Source organism: Podarcis bocagei (assembly GCF_964188305.1).
Source record: "Podarcis bocagei genome assembly, chromosome: 7".
Taxonomy (NCBI): Eukaryota; Metazoa; Chordata; class Lepidosauria; order Squamata; family Lacertidae; genus Podarcis; species Podarcis bocagei.
The window spans coordinates 49227731-49251653 of NC_138132.1; the positions used below are offsets into that span (position 1 = coordinate 49227731).

General features: G+C 45.4%; 1 protein-coding gene across 9 annotated transcripts in view; it reads right to left on the reverse strand.

Annotated features, from left to right (window-relative positions):
- RIPOR1 (RHO family interacting cell polarization regulator 1) overlaps positions 1-23923 on the reverse strand; it is a 103752-nt gene that overhangs the window by 15386 nt on the left and 64443 nt on the right. For 6 of the 9 annotated variants that reach the window (XM_081202393.1, XM_081202392.1, XM_081202389.1 and 3 more), the window contains 11 exons: positions 10918-11044; positions 6526-6678; positions 5417-5495; positions 4775-4798; positions 2746-2799; positions 1995-2147; positions 1820-1883; positions 1495-1538; positions 1159-1284; positions 915-1063; positions 173-302 (listed from right to left, as the gene is read on the reverse strand). In XM_081202393.1, the coding sequence (XP_081058519.1) occupies positions 173-302; positions 915-1063; positions 1159-1284; positions 1495-1538; positions 1820-1883; positions 1995-2147; positions 2746-2799; positions 4775-4798; positions 5417-5495; positions 6526-6678; positions 10918-11018 (1077 nt within the window). In that variant the 5' untranslated portion in view covers positions 11019-11044. Of the gene's footprint in view, positions 1-172; positions 303-914; positions 1064-1158; positions 1285-1494; positions 1539-1819; positions 1884-1994; positions 2148-2745; positions 2800-4774; positions 4799-5416; positions 5496-6525; positions 6679-8951; positions 9105-10917; positions 11045-18574; positions 18785-23923 lie in introns of those variants that run through there. The other 3 variants (XM_081202394.1, XM_081202395.1, XM_081202396.1) reach the window with 3 other exon arrangements.

The following is a 23923-nucleotide window of genomic DNA, read 5'->3' on the forward strand; positions in this document are numbered from 1 at the left end:
CATATAGCATTGTGGCTAAAAGTTTGAGCTGTGATCCAGGAGGCTGCTGATTTTTAGCCACATCTCAGCCACAAACTCAGTTGGTGGGACTTAGGAAAGCTACAGTTCTCCCAACTAGGACCAGGAGTGTGGGTTTTGATTCCCTTCTGGGTTTTTTTCCCTTTGCACTCACATAAAAAGCCTGTTCACGCATAGATGGTGTATCAGGTGGGCTCTGGTTGTACGTGGAAAATCTCTTGTTGACTGTAGATGTCTTTGTCACAGTGCTAGCAGATGATGGTTGGTCCTCTTTGTCAAAGGGGCTGGTGAAAAGAAAGCAGAATGCTCAGAGAGAAAAATGAACCACCCCTCCTGTACACTGATGTAAGAAGAGAAAGGGAGGGTCACACATTATTAAATCCTCTTGGGGAGTCACAATTCAGAGCAGCCTTCCAGAAGTTTTGGACCACAGATCGCGTTGGTCCCAGTCAGCACGCTATACTTGCCATGGGCTGTTGGGAGTTGTAGTTCAAAACACCTGGAGGGCACTAAGCTGGTGTAGTGGTTAAGAGCGGTGGACTCGTAATCTGGTGAACCGGGTTCGCTTCCCTGCTCCTCCACCTGCAGCTGCTGGGTGACCTTGGGCCAGTCACACTTCTTTGAAGTCTCTCAGCCCCACTCACCTCACAGAGTGTTTGTTGTGGGGGAGGAAGGGAAAGGAGAATGTTAGCCGCTTTGAGACTCCTTCGGGTAGTGATAAAGCGGGATATCAAATCCAAATTCTTCTTCTTCTTCTAGTACCATGGTCCCAGTTCCCTCACTTATCAGGCCCCTTCCCTTCAGGTTCTGTAAGATCACAACCTTCCTCACCCAAGAGCATTTCTCACACAGCTCCACAACAGAGAAACTCAACAAGCCTCAAGAGAATAACTCACTTCCAATTAACCTCCAGGCTCAGCTTGATGGTGCCCAGGTCATTGATATCTACTGCCACGACCTGGGGAAGTGCTGCAAACAGGTCCTTGGTTTCACAAGAGACGTTCCCCACCACCACATGACTGGCCAAGCTCTTCAGCTCTGTTACCTGGGAGGAGAAGGAAGAGTTGAGGCCCAGTAAGCCTAGGAAATGAATTGTCTTTCCTGTGACAGGGGCCAGCTGCCCAGAGTGGCACCAGATACCTTGATGGACAGGAACTCTGTAATGAGGGGCAGGAAGATCATCTCCTCACTGTCCCACACTTGCTTGCTGTTTGCCTCAATGCGGCCCCGCAGCTTCCACCGCTGGCGCCCGTATCTCATGAAGATCTGCCACAAGGAATAAGAGAGTTCAGATCAACTGGATGGATGTGAAACAAGGTGTGCACCCTATTAGAGCTGGACAAGAGCTATTGCAATCAGTGCTGGGGAACCAGATTCCCTTCGAACAAGCTGTTCGGTCAACTCCAGTTCATCTAGTTTCCAGGACCCAAGCCCCTCCCTCTCCACATGTTTTGAGCCCATCTCTAACTCACAAACCTCATATTGGTCTCCAGCACAGAGCCTAGCAAAGCCAGCCAATCCTGCAAGAGGAAAAAAGTGTCAATGCTTCTGTCATGACCCCACAATTTTGCTGATCCACATAAATGACAAGAGGTGTGGGATAGGGTGCAGATATATGTTTAGGAGGTAAACTTGCAGTTGGAATTTCACATATGGGATCTGGAGTAAAACATCCGCCGGCAAGAAAAAGGGTTAACCCTCCCACCCACTCAGGGTTATGCCCTCCCAAAGCTGCTTTTCAAGTTACAAAATGGCTACCAGACATCCCTTTGTATATGACATATTGTTTGCCCTTCTGTACCTTTCATCTTGATGTGGAACTCTCCCAACTGACTCTCTAGTTCACTCTCCAACAGACACATATTCTGGAAGGGGGAGAAACCAAACAACCGCCCATTAATGCCGCCATCACAAAGCCTGGTCCCCATTCCACCATTTCCTTCCTCCTCCCTCAGTACCAGGCCATCTTGACTCACCTCTGTGTACTCTTTGTAGCCCTTGCTAGCTTCAGCCAAGCTCTCGCGTGCCTCCTTGCTGCCAGGTGAACCAGCTGTGTAGGCCTTGACCATGTTGTGGGCTCCATCCCGAAGCCGCCGCTGGATGCAGTAGGCCTCATAAAGCTCATCTATCTGTTAGGAAGTAAACCACAGAGCTAGGATGATGGGCTGTAGGGGATGCTTGGGTTTGGTTGCCACAAACCCAGATCAGCGGAAGCATTCAATAGGGTCTCAAATTTCAGTGGCACCCTGTGCGAACCCAAAATTTGGTGTGTGTCCCCACCCACCTCCTGTCTTCCATTCAACATCAAAGTTGTATCCACCCCTGAGGCTCTGCGCCCAGTGTGACCAAACCAGCCACGCTTCCCTAAATCCTCCTCTGCTCCCAACCATAAAGCAAAGGTGGGAAACCTGTGCCATTCCCACTGTTACTGGACTCCCATCAGGCCCAGCTAGCATGAGTAAAGGTCAGGAATGATGGGAGCTGGGACCCAGCAAAACCTAGAGGGCCACAGTTTCCCCACTGCAGACATGAAGTGCTCTATGGAACACAACAGACTCCTTTGCTTGGAACGTCAGTCCCCTACATAGCTATCTGCCTCACGGCGAGACTATACAAAATGAGCATATATATACAAACATACTTAAACTGCATAATATTCAAAGGTAACAGAGTTCAGCTTTTCTCAGTGCAGAAATTCTGTTTTACAAGCTGAGAAGCAGCTGGTACCTTGCTAGCGTGAAACTCCAGACGGCGCAGAAACCGCTCAATCGACTTGACTTGCTGTGAGACAATAAAAGGAAATCCCATTAGACAGGAATTGGAAATCCGACTGACTAAGTAGTGAAGCTCCCAGAAATTCTCTACGTTCCCAGCTTGCCCAAGAAAGGATTGGGGTCTTTCCATTTGCAAAAGATAGTAGTATTGGTGCTTAGAGGTTAAACCGATTCCTTTGCTGATCTGTTTTAGAGCAACAAGTTCCTGATATGTATCTTCATTGGCAAAAGAACAATATTTAAAGCTAAGCAGATATAGCCTAGCTCAGGTTAATCACTGGGCCACTGGCCAGGTGGCCAGGGTCCTTCCATCTGGCTGCTGTTCTATGGGCAAGAGGAAGTCATTCAGGGTTGAAAGGCAGGGGTAGGAGAAACTGGCAAAGTGGTTTGCTCCCACTTTCAATGCTTCCCTCCTACTTTTAACAGAAAGCACATCTTAAAAACATGCAACTCCTTTTCTTTTTTAAAATCCATCAGATTAGAGGCCATCACTACATCATATCAGATATGCCCATGAAAAGAGAAGTCCAGGTCAGCAGACTGTAAATAAAAGGGAGGCCTGGAAGTGCTCATTTTCCTCTCTCATTTTTTAACTCAAAATTTCGGAACCACACATCTGCCCTCCTCAGCCTGCCCAAATGCAGCATCCTTTCACCAGGCAAAGCTGACCCCCAAAGAGAAAGCTCATTTCCTGTGCTTTTTGTTGCTTGGGGCAGAGTGCAGGATGCATGTAAGTTGTAACGAGGACTAGCCCCATGGCTGTTTCCCTCCCAGTCACCACATTTAGCAAATATACTGGTTTCCTTGATGTCAAGCACTGGGAAGAAAAGAGATTAGAAACTAACTTTGAAACTTCATCATTTTGATGTTATCATTATTATTTTGAGATTTCATTATCTATTTAAAAGATAAATTAGTTACCCTTTTTTGTTATGTCTCTAGCAAAGGAATCCATTTTTATTTATTTTTTATTTTTGCCTTCAGTTCCTCAAGGAAATTTCTTGGAAAAGAGCAGCTTCAGCCAGGGCATGCCTGAGTTAAAACTGAAAAAAACTGCCCCCTTGATTTCTTTATGTTCTCGTGGCCCCACAACCAGAAGTTACTGATGCAGCTAACACACAGACTAACCTCAGGCTGGAGATAGGCAAATAGTTTTTATAAGAGAGTTGCAACTGGCTCAAGAGAGATTTCGCAAGGTATTTACCTAATGGTATTTCTTTTATTCACTTCATGTCTCACCAAACAGGTTTTGCATGTTTTTGAAACAATGCAAAGTCTTGCAAGAACTGTTTATCAGATGCAAAAGAGCAGGATAGGGTGTTTACATCCACTCTTTTGTTGACATCCTACTCTTTTGATATGAAAGTAGCAATACCTGTCTTGGAACCACTTTCCACCCCTCTCCAAGGTGGGGAAATTATCATCTGCTCCACTATAAACCAAAAGCAACCTCAAAGGCTGCCAGTCTGAGCAAAGGAAGGGCCAGCAGGGTGCAGGAGAAACTGCTTGACTCGTTAGTCTATAGCCATTGTATAGCCCTAAGCTTCTTCCTCCACCCCCAGTATATCTTCCCCTGCATGTGAGAAAGCAGCTGAAGAGATCAGAAATGCAGGATTAAGCAGTCCTTCCTTCCCCTCTTCTGCTTTTGATTATGACTTCCGAGGCAGCTTTTAAAGAGAAACACAGTGAAAAGAGATGCAGAACTCCTGCGTCACATCTAGTTTGGCTCTTAAGGCAGTTGGCCAAACAAAGGATTCAGGAAGTGACATCTGAAGGAAAGCAGCAGAAGCAGCAGGAGAGAAGCATCACTGAAGTCAAGTAACTTGACTTTCTGTGCTAGCAAAGGCAGGGATAAGAGATGCAACCCAAGGCCCAGAAGCTTCAATGTCTTGCATCCAAGGGATACAGAACTCAATGGGTTGACAAGCCCTCCCCCACCCGCAATCCAAGGCAAGCACAATTTCCTTTGCAGCATGCCTTACCTTATCAAGATCGTACAGAAAGCCCTAGAGGAGAAAACAAGGAGAAGGTGAAGGTTAGGCAGAGGTCAGAAAAAAATGATTGCTGAATACACAGCCCTGCTGGATTAGACCAAAGGCCTACTTAGTCCAATATCCAGTTTCCCACAGTGGCCAGCCAGATGCCTATGGTAATACCACAAGCAGAACATGAATGCAGCAGCCTTCTCCCGCTTACGATCACCAACAAGTTGTATTCAGTAGCACACTGCATCCCATATTGGGAGATAAAATCCATTCATCACAGATCAGTTGCTACTGTTATCCTTCTCCCCGATGAAGTTGTCGAACACCATTTTCAAGTTGGTGGCCAGCACCAACTGTTCCCAAAAAGCATGTACTGTATATGTGTCCCAAAAACTATCGCCTGCCCCATAGCTCTAGGGAAGCACCCTCAGGATCAGAACTGCCGAGAGGCTACAAACATAGCAGAAGCCAATGCTGAGTGAGAAGGCAAAGGCTCCAAAACAAACAGTATCAGAAGGCTCCTTCACCTCCCTGACCTGTCACAGTCTCTCTACTATTGCCAGTCCTGCATTTTGGGGAGAATGAAGTGCATACACTGAGGGCAGGAATGCTTTTAGTTGGCACCAACCCTCCACTCACCAATCGGGAATTCCTCTTGGACTCGCGGATTTGGATGCTCAGCTTCTCCAGCTCCAGCTGGTGCACTTCCAGATAAGCACTGTTAGGGGAGAAATGGGGTAAGCAGAAGCAGGAGGACTCTTCCCCTTTAAGTAAAGAGATATGGGGAGACAGCATGCCCGCCACTCTTTCAAACTTCTACAGGATGTTATCCTTGGCAGCAAGGACCCAAACAGAATCTTTGCTTCCAGATTCCCAGGAGGCTGTGCCCAGTTCAGCTGTGTCCAGCAGAGCTTTCGGTTCACCAGCTTCACTGAGAAGGCTACTGGTATAAACTAAGGTTTAAGCAAACATACTGTGTTACTTGCCTGCATGTACCCTCACCGACTCAAACATACTTTGTGGAGAGTTGGTGGGGAGAGGGAATATGCAGGCACGTAGTGAATTGTTGTGTGGGAAGAAATATTATACAGTGGTACCTCAGGTTACATATGCTTCAGGTTACATACGCTTCAGGTTACAGACTCTGCTAACCCAGAAATAGTACCTCGGGTTAAGAACTTTGCTTCAGGATGAGAACAGAAATCGTGCTCTGGCAGCGCGGCAGCAGCAGGAGGCCCCATTAGCTAAAGTGGCGCTTCAGATTAAAAACAGTTTCAGGTTAAGAACGGACCTCCGGAATGAATTAAGTACTTAACTCGAGGTACCACTGTACTGTATTGTGCATAGAGGGGAGGCAGGGCAAAGAAATATCCCACCCTCCACAGGCCAGTTTTGACAGGTGGGAGGGGCCTGAGAAAGTTGGTTGGGGCTGATGGGAGTTGTAGTCCAAAACATCTGGAGGAAACTGGGCTGGCAAAGGCTGGGGCATACACATGTTAGTTATGGTTATGGTTAGTGTTTGTTAAGATCACTGGGCAGCTGGCACCCCACCCCTTTGAGATCTGGGTTCTATCTACCACTGTTGGGTTTGTACTGCTAGTGAGTTTGCATTCCAACACTCATTCTAGGGAGCCTCAAACATCAACATGTGATAGAAAGATGGCATTAAACAATTTTCAATGAAACAGGCACCTCCACCCCAAGCCATAGGTTAAGAGGGCAGGACTTCTGGCAGCAGCCTCACTCACGTCAGTCCTTTCTTCAGTGCTTCGTACACTTCGTCGAGTCGCTCCGGCTGGGGCACCTTGGGTGGAGGGGATTTGTGGGACATTGAAAACATCCTACTGACCCTGGAGCCAGACTTCCTGGAGACCGTTGGGGTGCTGAAGGCAGGGAAATTCCTTAAAAAATAAAAATAAAAATCCTCAAGCAAAGCATGACGTCGTGGAACCGGGCTGACTCTTAAAACAATGGAGTGAGTGTACCCATGTGGGGGGGGAGAGCTTTGACTCACAGTGCAGAGCACCTCTCACAAAAATACATGCACTCAGGAGGAAGCTTTCCACACTACTGCTGCTGCTTAGAGCGAATGGTGAAAGCACAGAAAATGCTAAAAAAACCAACCCACAGTAAAGATCATTTTCCCACGCTTTATACCCTGAAAGTGGGTCACTCGGACTGCATGAACCGGATCCCCTATTGTAATATGGACTACCAGGAACAAAAGGGGAGGGGGAGAACCACAGAGCACCAGCAACTCTGCACAGTGCCATTTGGAAGTGTACTTCTAAACCCTTTAAAGTATATGTCCAGCAGGGAACAGCATGCAGCACTTCACAAACGCTATCCTAAGGAAGATGCTCCTTACTCAAAGAGTAGTGCACATGCCTGAGTATTGTCACAACTCAGATCAGATTGTTTTGGTAGAGTCACTCAAGTATTCCGTGTACCCTAGTATAGGGGTAAGGTACTTGATCTGTCCAGTGGGCCAGATCCTTATTTACCCTAGCCTTGCAGGCCAAATCTGATAGGTGAGCAGGGTGCCCCAACTGTCCAATCATCAGGACTTCAAAACAGTTACACAGGGCTAGCAAATTCTCTGAAGTGCCACTGATTGGGAGGGTTGATCAGCTGATGGGCAACAACTCCAAGCCTACTTTTTGCAGGTATCACCTGCATGATGGAGTTCTGCATGGGGAAGTTGGTTGCACAACTGATCCAGCCACAATTCTACCTGCCCCATAACTAACATGACATATGTTGTCAGAAGGAGGTCATGGTTTGAGAGAAATAGTGCATGCCAAATTGGAACCTGTGCCAGGACAAATTTGGCCCACAGGCTAAAGACTCCCCATCCTGCCCTAGTGTATAACTGAAGAATCACAATGAACTCCTGACTCTTGAATTTCATTCCCTCTTCTTTTCTCTTCCAGCTAAAATGAAACCCTGTTTTCTCTCAAACATGTGCTAAATTTGATTCTAAGCAACACTGACTAGTTTAATGGGCATGGCTGTTAATGTTAAATTGATCCCTGCACCCCCTAGAATTATTATTTTATTCAGGCTCCAAATTCTTGCTGCCAGATTAATATCCCATGCTATTTTGGGAGTTACTGGTCAATCTTTTATTGCTACAACAGGAGCAGGGAACCCTTAGCCACCCATATGTTGCTGGACTACAGCTTCCATCATTCCTGACCACTGACCATTATGGCTGAGGCTGATGGGATCTGGAGTCCATAAACAACCAGACAGCCACAAGTTCCCCATCCTTGTGCTGCAGGAATAGTCCCAAGTCTAGAAATTGTACATCTTGCTGGGAGATGTGTGAAATGGAGGAATGGAACTAGGAAAGATGCCTTGCTGTTAGGAAGCCTTAGACAGCTGACCATGACAGCGTGTCTTCTGCAGTAACAGATAACGAGTAGGGAAGTACATTGCTTATCACGTTCATGACATTTTTGCTCCTGACAGAGGTAAGAAGGAAGAATGGACAAGTGTTGATAACAAAGGAACATAGGAAGCTGACGTAGCAGGTCAGACCGTAAGTCTGTTTAATCTGGTACTGTCAACCCTCATCTATGGCAGCTCTCCACAATCTAGGCAAAAGCCTTCCACCTCACCTGCTATTTTATCCCTCCAACTGGGGGTGGCAGGGATTGAACCTGGGATGTTCTGCATGCAAAGCATGCTTTCTAGCAGTAAGCTGCGGTCTTTTCCGGGAACAGACGGGGCAATAGTAAAGAATCCCAGATACAGTAGGTTGTGGGTGAAAAGCCCAGTAAACTTGGACATAAGCAGCAGCATGCTAGCAGCTGAAGACCAGCACTCATTAAGAAGTTCAGAGGAGACCAACAAAACAAAACAAGAACCCCAGAACAGGACAAACATGGCTAGTTGGAATTGGGGTGTGAAAGAGAGCCAAGCAGAATGGCTGAGGATTGGTTCTTAGCCCAACAGCTTCATGATCCAGCATTGGCTTTTATACTAATTTTGCCTATGGCACTTAAAGGCTTACACCAGCCCCTGACTGGTACTCTTGAAAGACTTGGAGGCAGGTGAGGAGATGAACAGAGCAGGAGACTGAAGCCAACTGGGAGGCACTGGTACTGTACAACATGAAGTTATATTATCTTTCAACCAACCCAATAAGCCTCTAATATGGTAGTCCTACCTAGATCTCTGTTTTTCATGGAAATAACTTGCTACCTTACTTCTAGAAGTACTAGGAAGCCTGTAGCTTCTTTTCAAAGGCTTAGGTTTTTTCATGATCCTTCACAAGCAACAGTACGGTACTTTGTAGACTCCACTCCCTTCAAGGGTAAGAAACACAAAATGACTCCAACAGCTGGAATTCTGATATCAGCTCTAAACTTTCAAAACACAGCAACTGACAGAAATGAGGATTCCAAATGTCAACAGTCTCTGGGTTGAGATGGCAACCGTCGCTAAGCCAACAGGTATTGCTTCTTCACAGATGTTCCAAGCTCACCAGCATAAATGTGAAATGTTATATCTGGAGCAATTCCATGCTGCAAAAATGTTTGCTGATTTGAAATACTAATTTTCAGAATTGTTCTACACATTGGGGAAGTGATTAAAGAAATCTGATGTTATGGATTTTGACACTCCTGTGCCTTCTGCCTCACCCTGACCTAAACCTAAATGTTCTAGCACTGCCCATGGGCAATAAGGGCACTGAGTATGGTGGGCTGATGGCACTTGTTTGCAGGTCCGCCTTCCCTCTGTTTAATTACTGCAAAAACAGGAGCATTCACCATCAAGTGGAACTTCTGTTGCATCTAGCCTGGCTCATTTTGGTCAGTACTTCAAGAATCCAGCCTCACATATTCAAGTTCGCCAAGGAAAAAAATATCCACTTGCCAAATGTTCCTACAGAAAGAAATAAAGGGCCTTCTAATATGTGGTCTCTGTGTCTATGTTATGGACTGGCTCGTTAGTCAGATTGCATCCTACTCCTTCCTCCCACGAGGGATTCTGCTCCCGCTCTAAACCAGTGGTAATGAAACACAGAACTGTCTTAGGAGTGCATTCACTAGATAAACAAGTTGTTTTCAAGCATTCTTAAAATGGGGCAAGCATATCAACACCTCATCACCCCACCCAACAGGCTGAAAGGTGACTATCTACAGAGACAAGCATCTTCTATCTGGTGAGGTTCCTTGCGCATTTCGGTGCCATACCCAGCTTTCAGAAAATGCCACCTTTTCACATGCTAAGAAGCACTCTCCACACAGACAGCAGATATGGCCACAGATTGACTGTATGGTGAAAGAAACTATACTTCTGAAAAGCTTGGGATTCCCAAAACCCTGGTGATACCTCCCTCTTAGTGTGGGGATGCACAACCTCAACATCAGAAATGGCTCATATGCACAGCTTGTAACTACTAGAAGCTGTGCATTCAGTGTAGTGGGCCCCAGCCTGTGGAACTTTCTTAAAGCTGGGATGGGACATACAACCTTCTTGCTGAATCTCCAGTGCATGACTAAAACTTTCCTGTTCCAGCAGGTATTTTAAGGTAGTGTTCAGTTTTATAATCAATTTTTATAGTCCTATTCTCTGTGGATTTTTTTTAATGTACACTACTTAGAAATTCAAATAATTAAGTGGTATGTGGATGTCTTAAATAAACAAACAAACAACATAGGGGTGCTTCCTGAAGCATCTCTGGAGCAAAGGCAGTAAGCGAATACACCTGCTACTGCGAAGTAAGAAGCCAGCCACTGTTCTTGCTGAAGTAATATCCTATGTTATGAACAAAGCTGTGTGCATTTCAGCTGTGTTATTTTAAAGAAAGTATTTCATGTCCTGATGGGAATGAAGCTTAAGAACATGTGGTCAGTAGCGGTACCTCAGGAGATTTGAGGGGAGGCTGAGCAAGACATCCAGTTGCCAGGGGATTGGATCATTTTGCATATTCTAGCCCTTCCCCTATAACTAGCTGAAACAAAATACATTATGCACAATAAATTAAAATGTATGTACAGCAGCATGGCTCTCAGTCCTGGGTGGGATGGGAAGGCAATTAGCCATTTAAGCATCACACACCACCATTCACCTTGTTCTCTGCATGCTCCAACTCCCATTTCCACCAAGGAAGCTTCTTCTGGGCTTACCTGAAAGATTTGTCCTGAGTGGAGTTGACGCCAGCGAACGATTGGCTCCTATTGATCCTGACCACCAGGCTGCGCCGCTGGGGCCGCACTGAGAGTGACATTGTCGAGCTCCACCTGGAGGGACGCCCTGCGGAGAGAATAGAAGAACATGGCATCAATGACAAAGTGGGGGAGCAAAAGGAACCATGTCAGGGAGCAATGTACAGGGAGAGGAGAGGGAGGAGGGAATCAAAGCTGCAGGAGGTGGAATGATGGTGGGAAAAGCACTTTTTAAATGTAACCAAAACAACCACTGAGTCATAAGTTTATAAAAAGCGACACCCCTAATTACAATGATACACAAAAACAATAGACTTAGCTGAGCTACAACATCTCAGAAAATGAAGAGAAGGATCAAAGTTATGATCCAGTAAGGGAGGCTCATAACCCAGCTGCCTTGCAAAGGGCTCCTGTGTAGCTCATTCCTCAACCTCCATTTGCTAAAACACAACCTGGAATATCAAACACACAAATCTGCCTTGTACCAAGTCAGACACATAGTTATGATTTTATTATGACAGGCAATGGCTAAGGCCTGATATCTACTGCATTCCTTTAAACTGGAGCTGCTGGCAATCTCTTACTCTTCCACCAAGTATAGCAACACCAGGTTAGTACAGTGGAGGGTGATGTACTGGGAGGTCAGTCCACTGTTTTTGGAAGCAGTAGGACCTTGCCTATACCACTTCTCCACTCACAACAGCTGCCGAGTCAATTGACACCCCCACACCCTCCCCCCAAGTCAGGGCTGAAGAACCTGCAAGCCACCAGATGTTGCTGGACAATTCGCATCATCACTGACCATGTTGTCTGGGGTTGATGGGAGCTGGAGTCCAACAACATGTGAAGGGCCACAGGTTCCCCATCCCTGCCCCAAGTGCTATCCCACTCGATGAATCTACCATGGGAATAAACAGACAAGACTGCCTTCCCTCTGTTCTAGATCCTTCAGACCAGGTCTTATTTTCGAGAGGAGGCATTTTCCCATATCAAACACAAGAGTAGAGGGCAAAAGTCAAGGTGTTGCCCTATTGTCCAAGTGCTGGAAGCAACAGTCTCTCCAGAATTGGCTGTCTAAGTGTCCTTCCTTCACTTGCTTGCTGTTTACAGGAGAACTAATACAGTTGTACAAAAGGGCCATGCTTAAGGCAGAGGTGAGGAAACTCTGGCCTGTGGGCCAAATATGGCCTCTTAGGCTTGTCAAGCCCCACAGTGGAATGCCCTATGCCCTTGAGTGCTTTTATCTGGCTGGAATGTGTACTTGAACTGTGATAATACCTCTGGCCTGCCTGGATTCTGGGTGGAGATGTGTTTCATGTGTTTGGGGCTGAATATGTAGAAACCTCTGGCTTTTTTTGTAGCTGAAATGCAACTTGTTGTACAAAGGTAAGAGTCACATCCTTTGTTCCACCAACTTTCCCCACCAGCATGTGGCCCCCAGAAGTTCACCCATGGTGGAATGTGGCCCTCAGGCTAAACAAAGTTCCTCACTTCCGAGAGGAAACCCATCTCTTGTTGCAACTGTTCACCTTAGGGATTCTAAGTGGAGCTTTGTAAATCAATTACAAATGTTACCAGCCTACCTATTCACATATGTTAATCATTTGTGGCTTAGTGAAAGAGTCTGAAAGGCAAAAAAAAAGAAGGGGGGAAAAAAGGCAGGGGAGGGAATACACAGAACTGCCCCACACTCCAACTGGCTATTTTCTGTACACAACAGCCTTTAGAAATCCCCAATCAACCTTGTTTCCTGCACATTTATTTAAATATTTATAAACCACATTTTTGTCAAAGGTGGCACCCCAAATTATGCCAAATTCCAGAGGGTGAGCTGTGTGAGCTGCAGAAAACACACAGTCTTGTCGCACCTTGAAGGACTGGCATATTTATATAAACCAAGATCTGCCAAGATCAGAGAGCCCACAATATCCAATTTCATAGCTTGTTGAGGACAAGAGGCAATGGTCCCTTGTCTCCTGACCCTCAGGGAACTATTTCTAGTGTCTGGAATGAAACTAAACAGAATGCTTTGGAATGTCATTTGCTTAGGTAGGAGTGGCTCAGGTTTAAGACCATTAACTCAGATTTTCAAGAATTTACTAATAGGAGGGGGGAGACCTGAGGATAGAGCTATGTATTTGGACCTGGAGAAGTTCAAATCTCAACCCAGGCTTGGATCTCATAGAACACCACTACCATTAGAGAGTAAAAACATACACATGTACTTCTATGTAGCAGGCACCCACCCACACTTACTTCCTTTGGAAAAGAGCTGCAATATAATAAAAGGGGACTGGAGTACCATTGGACTGAAATTCAGAGTTGCGTCCCTAGCCAGTTTGACTTGCAAATTTCCAATTCTTCTCCATCCACTGATTTTTAGCACGTTGTTGTGCTGTTTTCTAGACTAGAAATATAAATCTTCATTGACTTTTGATTTCTTCTAGGGAGAATTATTAAAATGTTCTTGCTAGGAGCAAGAAACTATCATGGCCTGAGATGAGGGCACCAATTCACCTTGTCCAGTGATTCTTAGGCAAACTGGCCACAGCCCTAATGGCTTTTAGGTTGAGCAACAAAAATGTTTATTTTCCACTTGGCTCTTGCCTTTATTGAGATTGAAGGTTTTGATTCATTCTTCCTACTTTTTAAATGTCATGTTTAACATTCAGTTTTAATTCTGTTATTGTTTAAACCGGTATTTTCTTTTCTTGCACACTGCTAGGGTGTGTGTGTGCTAGGGCTGAAAACTGGTATAAAAGTGTTTTTTATAAATAAAGTAAACATTTATCACAACACATTTCTCTGGGGACCAAACTGGGCCTGGTTCTCCTCAGACCCTTGCAATGTGACCATTTTTTTGCTCTCAGTTCTCATGGTGCATTGTGCAGATCTATGGCAAGGGTGGGGAAAACTTTTCAGCCTGAGGACTACGTTCCCTTATAAGCAGCCTTACAGAAACCACATGCCAATGGTGGGCAGGGACAGAGGCAGAGGTGGTGGGGCCAATGAATGTTAACTTTTACCTTTGTACAGTAAGCTAGTTTCCACACACACGGACACACAGTTCTCTATCATCCGTCCAGGCAAGCAGGAGTCATGAGAGTGCAAGGATGCATTCCAGCAGACCTTAGGTTTCCCACCCCTGATCTGTGCCTTTGACACAGCTGCCCTCCAGCCCTGGCAGGCATCACCCTCCACATGACAAGGGAGGGACTACAGTGATACCTAAGGTTAAGAACTTAATTCGTTCTGGAGGTCCGTTCTTAACCTGAAACTGTTCTTAACCACTTTAGCTAATGGGGCTTCCCGCTGCCACTGCATAATTTCTGTTCTCATCCTGAAGCAAAGTTCTTAACCCGAGGTACTATTTCTGGGTTAGCGGAGTCTGTAACCTGAAGTGTCTGTAACCCGAGGTACCACTGTACTTATACCCTACAGCAGAGCTTTCAAAACTGTGTCATGACACGTTAGTGTGTCGGCTGCAGTGTGTAGGGGTGTTGTGCAAACGCTCCCCGCGCTCTTCCCAGGGCTGCAAAGAGGTTAGTTTAACCTCTGGTTTGCTAGTAAAACTGAATTACTGTGTTGCAAAATGATGCATGTCTAAGAAGTGTGTCACCAACATGAAAAGTTTGGAAAGCTCTGCCCTACAGAGTCTGCCAGGCAGTCTCTCAGTTCACACTGTCAAGCTCTTCTAGGCCCAAAGGATCTCAGAAGAACTCGGTGCCCTTCGGATGCTAGCTGCTTGACCAAGCGATTGCCACCAACTTGCAGGCAGGGTCAAGGAGTCGTCAGGGCCTAAACACAAGCCTCTGGCTTTGGAATCTCCTTCTAAAGAGGCCAAGACTAGCACCAGCATTGTACTCTTTTCAGTGCCAGATTAATATATTTTTTTAACTGTTCAGTCTTTAAAAATTTTACAGTATGGTTTTAGGTGGCTGAATACTTCTTTGGTTACAACCTCTGTTGTTTTATTATACTGCTCTGATTTTTACTGTTTATTTTTAATATTGTAGTGATATTTGCAGTTTTTACGTAAATTTTTATGGAATCCATGTCTGGGTGAAGCTGCAGTTTAGACATAATGAATGAATGAATGAATGAATGAATGAATGAATGAATGTCCTTTACACAGAAAGGGATGAATCAACCATTGAGGCCTGTCTCAACACAAGAGGAGCACATGTCAAGCTCCAGCCCAAGAAACATCTCCTTTCCCTTACACAGTTTGACAGGAGACAACTTGGACCTGTCAACACAGGCAGTAGTATGAGATGGTATAGCTGACTGTACCAATTTAGAATCAAGATGGAGTATATTACACTCCCCAAATAAAAACCCACCCTTCAAAGAGAGGTGAGGAGGAACCTAGCACAGCAAGAAGAAAAGATTCTTGCCCTATCAGCAAGTTGTTATACAGGCAGCGACCATTTTGTGTGGGGGTTCCATTCCTAGCACCCATGCATGCATAAGCCTACCCTGTTACTCCCTGTTCTTCAGGATGAGAACAGAAATTGCGCAGTGGCAGCAGCGGGAGGCCCCATCAGCTAAAGTGGTACCTCAGGTTAAGAACGGACCTCCAGAACGAATTAAGTTCTTAACCCGAGGTACCACATTTCTATCCCAACCATCGCACAAGGTTGAATATATGCTATGTGTTCGCATCTTCTCATTTTGTGCTCACAACAGACTGGTGAGGTAAGTAAGCAGAGATTTTGACTCAGTCAGCCAGTGAGCTTCATGGATGATTTCAGCCCAGGTCTACCCAGTCCAACGGTGTACACAATGCAATCGCAGTCCTTCAAACCCGCATCTCAGTATGCCCTTAACAACCTCTCTCTTGAGGACAAAAGTGAAGGAATCACAGCTGCTCATGATTTCCTCAGAGCACCCTTTCCAACATGGGTTGGAACATTAAGAGCTGAAGCTTACACTAAAAGTCTGAGACATGACATGGCAGGAGAAGGAAGAGGCCAATCCTTATCTGGGGGAAGGTAATGAGTGTGCTGTTTGCTCGAATTGGACAGCTGTCAGAGAAAACATTCCCACCACCTCTAAAGACAGATCCTCTCACTCTGTGCAGAGAACTCAGACCCAAAGAAGTTGAAGTTCAGTTTGTGAGAAGGAAGCAGCCAACCGTCTCCAACTGCTGCACTTAAACATTATTCCTCAAGCTGCAGTGTCGTCAGCCCCTTCCAGGACTGCTTCCTGCGTAGGACTAGCACTTGCCAACATGCAGACAGCACTGAACAGATGGGCACGGATAAAGTGCCATGCAATCAAAACGCTCAAAGACCAGAGCTGGTGGTTCTTTTCGTAATTGGTTTATTTGGTGCTCTGGACTCTCAATAACTGCTTGCTCTCTTCTAGCACTCTGGAAATCCAAGCATACATGCACCACACACATACACTTACTCTTGTACTAAGAGAAGCTGAATTTTATGCAAATGAATTGTGACTGACGTATTTTTTTAAATACATTTTGCATTGTTTTATCTGGCTTTGCTAGCAGGGAGAAGAGCAGCTATGTAGGATACTGAAAAGTTCACACACTTGTGAACATATTGACAAATGCAAGGGCTAGGCTTTCTATTTAAAAGGAAAATCAGAGCTTCATAAAAATCTGGATTCTAAAGCCAACACCGATGCTGAGCTTTTTATGTGCTACTTCGGAATTACAACATATATATAAAAATCCAGGGCTTTTTTCAGCCGGAACTCAGTTCCAGCACCTCTCAGATGGGTGCTATTTCCATTATGAGAGAACAAGCGAGGTGTTCATGATGAATTCCAGCACTTCTTTTTCGAGAAAGATAGCACTGTATTAAACCATGTAAGGGTTTGCACCTGGTATTACTATTCTCAGTAACTGTGTGAAGATGGGAATTGATTTGACTACACAAAAACAAAGAGTTCACTATATTATATTTGTAGGCTAGCTTCAACCAAGAGAAGAACCCAACAAAATAAAGCATACCACTACTAAAAGGGACTAAAATACATCTGACATTATTTCAGAGACTTAAAATATTTCATGGAATACTATCCAGCCCCAAAAACCAGTTGTTGGGAATTATTCATTTGATCTTGCTAGTTATGCAGAGGTCACAAAATTCAGCTTTTCTCAGTTCTGAATTTAATGCTGGTTGATGTTAGTCTTACAATATGATAGACAGTTATCAACACCAGTGTGTAACCTCTGGTTTGCTAGTAAAACTGAATTACTGTGTTGCAAATAATTGATAATGTGTCAATCACATTATCTAATTAAGAGGGTAACTCTTTTATGTGCTTTTTTTGTTTTTCTTTGCTCCTCTTTTGAGAACGCTTTCACCTTTTTTGCATCTTGATTGGCTAATTAGGGGAAGGGGAAAGAAGGTGGCTGAGCAGTGACAAAGAAGGGGAAATGTATAGGGAGTTCATTCATACACTAGCAGAACTGGCATCATTATTTGGCACTTGGTGGGTCTACAGCAGAAACAGAACAAGGAGCCTGCCCTGTGTGGGACAAATCACAAAACACTTTCCATTCCAGAGTTGGAACAAGGCACAGTTACAAACACCATTAACAACGGACAAATGTTATTAATTCAGCCACACACACACTTCCAGGAGAATGCTACTTTGGATCTGGAAAGTCGTAGTAAACAGTCATGGAGGAATGAATACAAAACCCCCAGTTCTTTATGGCAGGAGAGGAGCCCTGCGGAATTCAGAAGCTTGTGATTCTACTAACATAAATGACCCACCCAGAAGATGGATTTTAAGAACCATTTTGCATTACATCTATCTGCGTTCTTTATGAACGCTGATCAGTGGGAGAAAGAGGAAATAAGACAGCAATGGTACAAACTAACTGCAAGGTCACTGTACTCATGGTCCACAGCTTTGTCAACCAGCTAACAGCTTATCTACCAGTGATAACAGGCAAGGTTCTTCTCACTTACCCCAAAAGCTACACAGACCTGAACAATAGCCAATCCAAGACAGTCAGAACCAGCAACCAGCCAATGGGAGCCAGAGCCTTTCCCCCACCAAAGATCTCCGTCACAACATCCAAATCCTCCATGGTTGATCCTTTGTCACAAACATTTCGGAGTAGCATCCCAGGAGCTAGGAGTGAGGCCGCTCACATTGGGCTCCCTCCCACCTGCACAGCTCAAGACCCAGGCAGTATGAGATTCAGGAGCTAGCCCTATGGTTGCTACTCCAGCAGTCCCGTTTCTAGGACAACAGTGGCCCAATTAAACTCATTACGAAGGAGCTGTAATCCAAGTAGGACCTTAGCGGATTACCCTCTCTGTTGGAGCCATTTAATCAGATCACCAAGGGGGCCCTGCCCTGCCACCCCCACTGAACTCAGAGGGTCTTTATGGACTGCAAACAAGTATGATGAGGCAACAGGTCTCCTGCCAGGTCAGCACGATTTAGCCAGTTGGCCCACTACAGAACTAGGAGGGTGCCCTCATCTGGTCAGTACAAGGGTACTATTGCCAAGAGCAAAGCAGGTGACAAAACCGGGAGCTGACCTTCACATGCAGAGCCTTTGTGGAGAAGCATAGACGCTGAGCCCTTTTAGGTGCCAGGCGGAGAAGAAATGCCAGTCCCAGGAACTTACCTGTTCTACAAGGTTAACATGAGGTGCTGGAAATACTGCCGAAACCCTTGGGGCCACAGGAGATGGAAGCTGAAAGACAGCCAGCTCACCCTGAAGGGGTTGAAGTCTAGGTGTGCACCCGCTTTACCCAACTCTTCGAAGCTTAGGAAAGTATTTGGAATCCAGAGTGGACACATCGTACAGCAAGCAGGATGTTTCCCAGTGCTTTCCCCGAGGGGTGGGCTCCACTCTTGCATTCCTAACATTTCAAAGATAATCAGCAACTGGTACTGCCGACAGCAGAGGCGGGGAGTCTAGGAGGTGCCTCTGGCAGGCAGGCTAAGAACAGGTGAGCAAATCTCCACAGGAATAGGGCTTGCAACAGAGACCTGCAGCAGGAAGGAATGAAGCTGGTACTTTGGGCCACTATGATCAGAGTTTCCTACTTCTGTGTTCAAAACAGGAAATGGACAGAAAAGCAAAAGAAAACATATACCTTTTATCATGCCCCAAAGGTCTGACCCAAACATAAAATGCATTTGTAAGATCTTGGGAGTTTTGCTAGACGCAGACCTCATGCTTGTGTCCTTCCTATTTTACAAGAGATTAACATTTTCCTCCTGTTCATCAGCATGCTTTTTACATCAGATGTAACCCTGCTTGGCAGGGGGTTGGACTCGATGGCCCTTGTGGTCTCGATGGCCCTTGTGGTCTCTTCCAACTCTATGATTCTATGATTCTATGATTCTAAGAGGCAGGCTGGTTGGCACTGCCATCGCCAACATCATTCTCTAAAGCTTGGACAAAGGAGGCCAGTGGAGACAGCAGGGTCGGCCCTACCATGAGGCCACCTGTGGCGGCAGATGCTGAGGGGTGGGGAGGTGTTGAAGGACACTGCCTGCCCTGGGCCCCTAAACTAGCCTTCTACCCTCAGATGTGGTGGGATGAGAACACTGCCCTGTTACCAGTGTTGAAAGTAAGATTCAACTGGCTGTCTAGCTGACTTCTGTACATGGACCTGGGAAGGGGCACCACCTTGTCCTTTCCCTCAGGCAACAAAATAAGCTGGGCTGGCCCTGAGCAGCAGCAACAGCCTAATGGAGAGAAAGTCAGCTTGTGTGTTTAACACCAAGATGGTGAGGACAGGAAACCTGTTGGAATTCCATTGATATCTCCTCACTTGTGGTGCTAGCTTGCCGAACCATCCTGTTTTTTAGTTGCAACCAATGGAGAAACTAGCAAGGACTCCCTGCCAGCAGGACAGAGGGCTTGGTTGCATCCAATTAAGTTATATTCAGAGCAGACCTATTGAAATTAATGGACCTAAGTTAGTCACATGCACTAATTCCAGTGCGTCTACTCAAAGTAGAATTAATATTGGATACAACCCTAATGTCTGCTCAGTGTAGAAAACATGTTCCTTAAGGGGTGCAAACAAAACCTTGATAGTGACAAATAGCATCTTTCTTAATGAAGGCAGTAAAACAAACAAGGTATGTTTACCAACACTTGGCTTGCTTTGATTTGTCTGTATTGCATGAGCTGCCTGAACATTTTAGCAGAGGCAGGATAGAAATATTTTAAATAATAATAAAAAAGAATTCCTGAGTATTAGATATGCATGCATACACATACACACTCTACTGAAAATGATTTTTAACTAAAAAATAGAGGTGGGCTTGTGATTTACAGGGTCACATGCCAAGGAAACAGATTTCTAGCAGAGCAACCAAACTTGTAAAAACAGTAGTCAAAGGGGGCAGGGGAAACAACAGAAATTGTGGCTTCCCTAAATTCCCTTATTAGTCTTAGCTGGCTACGGTTTAACAACCCCTGTAAGGAAACAAAAAGCAAAGTCCCTTCCCCAAAGCATTCCAGGTATAAAGGTGCTAACATGAGAGTATAGAAAAAGTGACCCTCCCCTTCAAACTGAAGTGGTACAGTCCATTCTCCCATATCAGGACTGTACCATCCCATTCCACTATGTGCATAGATTTAACACAGGTCCACAAAGTGATTGTATTTTGTGCAAGCCCTCAGATGGCCAACAGGAGTCACCCCAACAAACAGGCAGTGTGTTTGTATAGTAAGAAAAGGAGGAACAGATTAGATGAGATTTATTATATTTATCCTGCTTTACAGTCCAAAGACACACAAAACAGCCTGTTCCAAATTCAGCTGCCGGCTCTCCAGACTCTAGGATGGAGCAAGCTGCTCTAGCAGCTCACAAAACATGGCGACGTTTTTGCTAAGTCAAGAAATGAGTCACAAACCCTCGACTTAATCCAAGTGCATTGTGACTCACTCAGAATTTTATTTTTTGTCTGTCTGAGCAAAGGTTTCTATGACGGAATGATTGACTCTAAGCTAATAGATGAGAAATGGCACTACAAAAGCACTGAGCCATATTTCCACCCACGCCCAGGGCTTCCCTTTCCAAAGTCTTGGAGCCTTACATGCATGCAGTAAAATAAGGCAGCACCCAGAAAAAGACTTGAGCAGACACACTCCACCCTCCACTGGACCCAAGAGGGAGAAATGGGAGGCTGAAAATAATTGAGGGTTTGGGTGAAGTAAACATGCACTTGCAGTGAATGGTCACATTTCCTTTAAAGCAGAACCAGGGACACAGGGGTCCTCCAAGTGCAGGGGTCCTACAACTCCAAGACTCCCTAACCACTGACCACATTGCTGGGGCTGAAGGGAGTCACAGTCCAGCATGACATTCCTACTGTCTTCATTGTCATGAACTCCAGCTTCCCCCTACAACTATTCATCTGACTGAAACTGAAACAAAAGAAATCCACATTCTGGGAAGTGCACATGGAGATTTTGTGCACATCTGCGCTGACTGTGGATGGCCATCACAAAAGTTTGGTTTCCTGTTTCTAGAAGCATTTTGGAGTGATGGCATCACTGATAAAAGCAAACCACAGAAATGGGGAAAGACTTTGGAAGGAAAAGGCAATTCTCTGTTTAGCAGAGGGTAGCTATAATTTTAAGGAGCATGTGTGAGGTATCTTCATGTCAAGCAAAGTCAATATGCTTACGGGTTAATGAAAGGGCATGCACAAAAAGGGCGACTGGGAAAGGAAGAGCAGCAACAATTGGAGGAAGTGGTTGCTTACCCGTCAAGCATCTCAAAGGAGGGTGTGCAAAGCTAAGACGCTTGGGAAGGGCTCTTCCTGCCACACCAAACAAGAACCTGTGATAACTGAAGCTGTTCTCTGCAGAGTTCACTTCTCCAGACACTGCAGCGTTCTTGAGTCTGTTCTATTTGGAGATGGAAGAAGTGACCTCTAATCCCTATTCAGCTATGAGTTCACTGATAGACATATTAAGGAAGCCATTAGCTCAGATGTTTTCAACTTTTTTGAGTCCATGGCTCCCTTGAGCAACTACATTCTTTCTGTGGCACCCCTGTGGGGCTCTGGAGCCCAGTTATGTCACCCCTTGCCTCCAGAGCTGGCAGCCTCTCACTCTTTTTTGAACACCCTCCCTTGTGGAGTGTTCCCTCAGCCTCCTCTCCTTGCAAGTTCTCCGGGCAGCTGCCACCCCTGCTCTCTGAGCTGACCCCCCGCTCCAAAGAGAGGTGCCTCCTCACACTGCCCCACAGGGGCCTGGGACTTGCCTGTCCATTCCCAACAGCAAGGGCTGGCATATTGACCAGCTGGGCTCCCTCACTCACTTGCTTGCTTACTCCAAGGCTGCCTCAGCTCCTGGCAACCAGCACCCTCCAACTAGTCCCAGAAGCACCATTCTCCTGGGGAGCTTGAAGCCAGGGCTGCTGCAATAAACAGCTGTGCAAGCCTTTCGGAGGCAGAGATGCAAGAGGGCACCAGAGAAGGGAGGGGAGGAAAGAGGGACAGAGACCAGTGTTGCTTGCAGCACCCCTGACCATCATTCAAGGCACCCTAGGGTGCCACGGCACAGTGGTTGAAAACTACTGCATTAGCTCTTTGCTTCAAGTTTTTTCCAACCATACGATGGGAATACTAATGAGCAGCCTCTTCGGGATTCCAATCATGACATACATACAGACTGTGAAAAACTTTGCACAAAGAAGTTAGTAAGAACCATCAACACCAGCCCATCATTTCTCCAGTGGAAAAAATCCCAATACAATTGTGCAGTGTGTTCTGATCAATTTCTAGGTTAATGAACCAAACCTCTCTCTCCCACAGCTTTAGCCACTTTATTACCCTTCTTCTGAACATGTACATTTTTCTAGGAGTTTAAAATCTCCACGGTACTTCACATACATTTTCTAAGCCATTATTGCAAGTCTGTAAGGTGAGCAAACTAATAGTCGTCAAGAAATAAGATAGGGAACTGCTGCTTCCAAGGGGAAAAGAGAGTGCAGGAGCTTGAGGCATCACCACACCATGATTTAGCCGTGGCTTCTGAACCAAGCCAGTAAGCTGCCCTAGGCCATATTGTGACTTCACAGCTAAAAGTCAGATCGGTGAAATCAGATACCTCCCAGATCACACAGGGTTAAGCTATACACTAGGTTCAATACGAAGCCTTTTTCTTACACAGAGGTAAGTGTGCAGGCCTGACATGGTTTGCAACAACAGCTCACAGAGGAGCGAAGTTTAATCCTTCCCTCCCCATCCATTCGCAGCTGTTATAAATAGCTTTTAAAAACTGAGTACCCACTGGCACCAACTGGGTTTTATTCTGCCACTGGGTGTGTGTGAACTTCCTCCTGGTGCCCCTGCCATCTGAAATGAGGCAGGAAAAAAACAGGGAATGGGCCTTTTCAGTGAGAACACTCCATTTATGCTATGCTCTCCCTTGGGAGGCTTGCAAAACACCCATTTCAATCTCCTTTCAGCGCCATGTGAAGACCTTTAAAAACGACAATCCAAGCCTTTCAGACATGTTTCCCCTCCTGGAAATTTATGCTGCAACGACTGCTGTTTTTCTTTTTATGCAGTGTTAATTTTTATAACTTGATTTCACTGTGCTTTGTTGTAATTTTATTGTTATTTGGTTGGGTGCCCTGAGAATATATTATTGAAATGTGGGATATAAATGCAATAACTAAGTACAGCATGTCATACTTCTATTTCTGTCTGTATCAATTAAAAGCTTCTAGTCCTTATACCAAGGGTTTCACCTTTACTAATCAAAGCAGCTGGAAAACTTTGGTCTCTTTCACATACTCCTTCTGAGATTTTAGGAGCCATTGCCCACCACTTTCAAACCTGTATTTGTAGCTCACTGTTTAAAACAAAAGCTTGGATCCTATGAGACTGAACTTTGCAGTTGTCCTGCCTTGGATACAGGTTGCCCTCTCCCTGAAGTATGAATTGCATATGGCCTCTACTGCACAGGTCTTCACACCGTCCTTAAAAACTCACC